General features: G+C 45.0%; 1 protein-coding gene across 1 annotated transcript in view; it reads right to left on the bottom strand.

The window, feature by feature from the left end:
- Positions 1–5930, bottom strand: part of LOC110503642 (leucine-rich repeat-containing protein 75A) — a 31251-nt gene extending 25321 nt beyond the window's left edge. Inside the window, exon 1 of the mRNA XM_021582077.2 lies at positions 4356–5930. Within this exon, the coding sequence (XP_021437752.1) occupies positions 4356–4610 (255 nt within the window). The 5' untranslated portion in view covers positions 4611–5930. The remainder of the gene's footprint in view (positions 1–4355) is intronic.
- Positions 5931–6313: the final 383 nt, after the last annotated feature.

The following is a 6313-nucleotide window of genomic DNA, read 5'->3' as shown; positions in this document are numbered from 1 at the left end:
ACTGTTTGACGTGACTGTAAGTTAGCCGTAGTTGGCTAGCTAGCAAGCAAGGGATAAGAATGTTGCCAGCCAGTATGGCAATAAGACATTTAGAACAAACGACTTGTTCTGTCCATAGATACAGAACAAAAATAATTAACGATAGGGTCGTATCTCTGGCAACCGAACCAATAGAACGAACGACTAGCCGGCTTGGGTAGCAACCCTAGATTTATGTCGGGACTATATCTCATGGAAGGATGAAACAGTATGAATAAATTCATAAAAAGTGTTTTTTATTAAAAAAAATATGTCAATCATTATTTGAATATGTTGGTAACCCGTTGTGTAAAAGTGATAATGCCACCGAAGCCGGCGTTTGGAGGATATATTGGCACGGTTTGACTTCGTCTCGGGCTTAACAACACCCGTGCCAATATATCCTCCAAATTCCGACTTCGAGGGAATTATCACCTAAGTGGTGCAGGTGTGTGTTGAAACTGAGGGCCAAACTCTTAGAAAAAAGGCGATATCTAGAACCTAAATAGGTTTTTCGGCTGTCCCCTTAGGAGAACCCTCTGCACTCTGAGAAAAAAAGGCACCCAAAAGAGTTCTATCGAGAACCAAAAAGGGTTCTCCTATGGGGACAGCCGAGGAACCGTTTGCAGAGCCAGAGCTAGAAGATTGATAATGACATGATAATACACTGTTTGTCCCTCCCTGGCCTCATCTCAGCTAAGCTCAGCCAGTGCCTAAACTTACAAAGTGTCTGAGAGTAGGAGTGCTGATCTAGAATCAGGTCCCCCCTGTCCATATAATCTAATTCAGTCTGGTCGAAAATACAAAACTGATTCTAGATCAGCACTCCTACTATGAGATGCTTTGTAAACAGAGGCTCTGATCTCAGAACAACAACCAACAGGGATTTTTTTTACATTTAAGCAGGGAGTCATGCGACCAGTCTCTTTTGCAGAACACATCAATAAACAACAATTACACTTCAATATATATATATATATATATATATATATATATATATATATATATATATATATATATATATATATATACACTTCAATTACACTATACATATTTAAGGAATTGTGGGTATCATTCCACATGAGGCGCAAAAAAACTCAAAACAGATTTACTTAACTCGTTAGAGAAGGAAGGGATCTCCGGGTTAGCCATCCCTGAGTCTGGGTCTGGTAACTTATACGTCTGAAGGTTAACAATGGGGTAAGGTATGGTGGAAGTTTATGCAAGAGGGCTTTATAGACAAAAAGAGCTCAATGCATCGATATAGGAGACTTCAAAGAGGGCCGGGCTACTTTCTGATACAAAATGCAATGATGCGTACGGAACCTATCGCCCGTAATAAAGCACAAGGCGCTGTGATGAACTGCAGCCAATGGCTTCAATACAGTGGCAGCTGCATTCACATAGACTGTATTGCCATAGTCAACATTTTACTTATGATTTAACCTTTATTTAACTCGTCAAGGTATGGTCAATAAGCGGATTGAATGTTGACTGAATTATATGTTTTCTGCTATTTAATGAAAGACCTGTTCCTAAAGAGGAAGCCTATTTTAGTTCTTAATTTCTAACTTATGCTTTTTGAAAGATAGCTTTTTGTCAATCCAGATGCCAAGATATTTATAAGCGGGGACACGATCAATGAGGGCACCAAACAACATTAAGCCAGCAGCATACCACCCTGCATACCACTGCTGGCTGGCTTCCGAAGCTAAGCAGGGTTGGTCCTGGTCAGTCCCTGGATGGGTGACCAAGTGCTGCTGGAAGTGGTGTTGGAGGGCCAGTAGGAGGCACCCTTTCCTCTGGTCTAAAAAAATATCCCAATGCCCCAGGGCAGTGATTGGGGACACAGCCCTGTGTAGGGTGCCGTCTTTCGGCTGGGACGTTAAACGGGTGTCCTGACTCTCTGATGTCATTAAAGATCCCATGGCACTTGTTGTAAGAGTAAGGGTGTTAACCCCAGTGTCCTGGCTAAATTCCCAATCTGGCCCTCAAACCATCACGGTCACCTAATAATCCCCAGTTTACAATTGGCTCATTCATCCCCCCTCCTCTCCCCTGTAACTATTCCCCAGGTCGTTGCTATAAATGAGAACGTGTTCTCAGTCAACTTACCTGGTAAAATAATGGAAAAATGAAAGGGTGAGGATTGCCTGACCTCACTGCAATAACCCACAGGGTTATCCCCTTAAGATTTAAGCTTCCACAGCCGGCGCATGGAACCTCTATCCTTTAAGACTGGATACTACATGGATGGATTGGAACATAGCCTCGATGTCCAGGCTTCTATTTTGGCTAAGCTCAAAATGTATACAGGGAATGTGACAATATGACAGACTCATTTGATCGTAACAAATTATACCTAGTGTTGAAGTAATGAAAATCGATAACCCTTGAGAGTGATATCAACAAAAAGAATGAACCAATCGATGAAATCATGTCCGATATAAAGTGTATAGGTCTGGTGGATATAGTTTCATGTGGGCCTAAACTACATCGCAAAGTTGCATGCATAGTTCAGTTCTCGTTCTCAATTGAGTCTGGAAATAAATGTTATGAGGTAAAAGTACATTAGTAGGAGTAGCTCTTGTTCCAAACTCTCTCCCTCCCTCTTTTCTCCTCTCTATCTATTCTTTACTCCACTCTACCCCCTTTCCCTCTCTCTCTTTCTTTCCTTCCTTTCCTCATCTCTCTCCTTTCTCCTCTCTTCCCCTAATTTCCTCCACTCCCTCCCTTGTTTCATCCTCTCACTACTTTCCTCCTCTCTCTCCCTCCTTTCCTCCTCTCTCTCCCTCCTTTCCTCACCTCTCTTTCCTCCTCTCTCTCCATCCTCCCACAGGCCGATCGAGCCAGGCTGAATGGCATCACGGAGGAGCCATAAATTGTTGCCACTCCTCTAATTACAGCAGCAGTGAAGGCGAGCCGAGCCTCTGGGCATCTGTTTCAACAACATGACACAGCCCAGGATGAGTTATACTTTCTCACAAAAACCATGGACAGAGGGGCAAAGGAGGTGGGGGACGGGAGGGACACGGGAGAGTTGCAGGATGCATCTCATCGGCTTGTTATGGTATTACAACAACAGCAGATACTGTAGATAGCTGTTGGTGTAAATGTCTATTTGTCAGTCTAAGTTGATCTAACATCCTTTGGTCATTTGACTGTATTCGAATGCTGGGTCCTATTCATCAGGGCACACCGAAGAAAAACACTTCATATTGGACCGTTTCATATTGGACAAGTTCAGGCCGCACCTCCCCGTTTCTTCCTATTTTCTTCCTTTTCGTGCCTAGTGAACACAACCCTGGAGTGACATAGAATGGAGGTGTAGTTCGAGTTGGTCTTCCTTAGTATTCACATCCTCTCCTCACTCAGACAGCCAGTCCCTCGAGTTATGTATGTCCCTTAAAGTGAGGTGTGCTGGGGCAGACGGTGTCAGTGTGTCCGTGGTTGAGCTAATCACAACCTAATTGAGAGAAAGCACAACCAGCTTTCTGATGACCACACCTCTCTACCCGTCTCTGCATCAGTCCATCTGTATGTTTCTGCAACAGTCCATCTGTCTGTCTCTGCATCAGTCCATCTGTCTGTCTTTGCATCAGTCCATCTGTCTGTCTCTGCATCAGTCCACCTGTCTGTCTCTGCATCAGTCCATCTGTCTGTCTCTGCATCAGTCCACCTGTCTGTCTCTGCATCAGTCCACCTGTCTGTCTCTGCATCAGTCCACCTGTCTGTCTCTGCATCAGTCCACCTGTCTGTCTCTGCATCAGTCCACCTGTCTGTCTCTGCATCAGTCCACCTGTCTGTCTCTGCATCAGTCCACCTGTCTGTCTCTGCATCAGTCCACCTGTCTGTCTCTGCATCAGTCCACCTGTCTGTCTCTGCATCAGTCCATCTGTCTGTCTCTACATCAGTCCATCTGTCTGTCTCTGCACCAGTCCATCTGTCTGTCTCTGCATCAGTCCATCTGTCTGTCTCTACATCAGTCCATCTGTCTGTCTTTGCATCACATCTGTCTGCCCTCCCCTGTCCTCTGAAGCTCACCTCCCTCCCAGCTGTCTTCCTGGCCTAGTGAAGGACTTCTATCAGAGTTGATGTAATCTAGACTCAGACTAGGATTTGCAGTAAACTGACATGGGATTTGGGGTTATAGTAGATTAAACACACCTGTGCATGCACATGCACACACACAAATACACGCACACACAGGCAAACACACATATGAACACGAGCACACAGGTGCATGCACATAGACACATACAGTCAAGAACACGCACATAAGCACACGCGCGCACACACACTTACATATAAACACACACACACATACATACACACACCTGCCGGAGTGTCTGCAGCATCTCTGTGGCCTTGTCCTGTTTGCCTTGCTTGGCCATCAGCATCATCTCCTGGATCATGCCTATCCGGCGCTGGTAGGGCGGAGGGGACCCTCCACGACTCAGCCGGTCCCCTGACCTCAACATGAAGGAGGTGAAGAGGTCACCCCTCTCCTTGGTAGGGGTCCGTTTCCACCCGTGCTGTGGGCTGGGCCCAGCCTCTTGGCCCCCAACACCTTTGGTCTGTTTGGTGCCCATGTTTGGATGTTAGAATCTGCTGTAAGAAATGACTTGCTCCCTCCCCCCAGGCAGTCATGCAAGGCTGACTTGCATAAAAATATTTGTCTTTTTAACTAAACATTAAAACCTTGTACACGAAGTCAAGAGGCCTTAAAGTGGGTAGGACCTCTGGGTTCGTTCCCCACCTGACCAGTTGGACAACACACCTGTCCTCTAGTGAATGGTGCACTGTCCAGCTGTTAAGAGTGCAATACCAGTTGGGGAAACAACCTCCAAAACATGCGTTCAGATTTGAATAAAATGTCTAATTCGCACAATAAGCTTGAGCGAATTGGCTGCTACGTGTGCTACTATAAACACAAACAGACACGCACTCAACCCGGGACACAACCCAAAACTTTTGTTATGCAATTCGCGGAACATAGCCTATAAATAATTAAATGTTTTCCACTGAATTTTGTTAGGATAAAATTGTCAGAGCTAAAGAGCTAAGTGAAATATGATCAGCTATCTCTGCGCAGGGTTCTTTAGCAAAATATGAAACAAACGTTGTAAAAAAAAGCCTCGGGGTTATCCGTTTTCTAGACAACGAAATCATTTTAACGACTGCACTGTTTTAACAATCGGCTGGTAAAAGCCCCTCAAGTCAAGTCGGGAAGAGCTCGGAGGATGATTCCCGCAGCATGGCCGCAAATACGGGGAGCAGCAGTCCCGCAGATCGCCAGCAAACTCCTGGTCGGATGCACTCGCTCACAGCGCTATCCTGGAGACGACTTCATTTCTGTCCTTCAAATATAAACAGTTATCCTCTGAAGGGCCGCTACTAAATTGATGTGACTGTCAGTGTTGCGAGTGCCTCCTCTCCTTGGATTCCTCTTCCTCTTCCCTTTTAATCAATAATTCCACGCATTCTGCGTCTGTGCAGAAAAATAAGGGGAAGCTAAACGTATGTGGCGATGGAGACAGGACATGGTAATGTTTACATCTTAATCTGCTCCGTTTGTTTATTCACCTCTGCCTCTCCAAATCATTCACACGTCATGTCAACCTTTTCCTTGGCAAAATATTGGCTTCGTTGTTCCTATATTCTATGATTCGCTCTTCGAGGCATGTCCTGTTAGAACGGCCTCGACGGTAGCCGAGGTAGAGTCCGGGACCTGGTTGAAGGTGTCTCTTGTTGGGACTGAATATAGGCTGCGCACTGTCGGAGGAGCCGACCAGAGCAGGCGCGGTGTGTACAGCGCTTCTCTCCTCAAGTCCTCGCACTGAGAATGGGTTGGGCAGGCTGCTCCCCACTACAAATACGTCCTGCTAAGAGGATATCGCAAGGACTATAGCTAGGTCAACATCCTTTGCCTTTTCTTCTGAACGGTGAATGGGGATTGGGTAGGCTAATTTAGAGGCTACAATAACCTATAATAAACACTTCAATAACACAGTACTATGACATGCAAATACTTAGATAATATTATGACCTTGGCTTGTACGTTAACATTGCAAAAACGAGTTCAACAGCAACTTTTAGTCTCGTAATTGCAGTATTTCAAATGACATAAATCTGCTGCATTGGACTGTTCACGGGAAGTGCAAAATCATTGAATTGCATTATATTGACCTCTGGTGTTGGCGGCGTGGATTGACATACTTTATTTTAGGGCCAGTGTTGTTTTATAGCATTATAGTGTAATATTAAACTATAGAATAGTATAGTATTTTTCTGT

This window comes from Oncorhynchus mykiss, chromosome 24 (assembly GCF_013265735.2).
Source record: "Oncorhynchus mykiss isolate Arlee chromosome 24, USDA_OmykA_1.1, whole genome shotgun sequence".
Lineage (NCBI taxonomy): Eukaryota > Metazoa > Chordata > Actinopteri > Salmoniformes > Salmonidae > Oncorhynchus > Oncorhynchus mykiss.
This window is presented reverse-complemented; position numbering and strand designations above follow the sequence as displayed.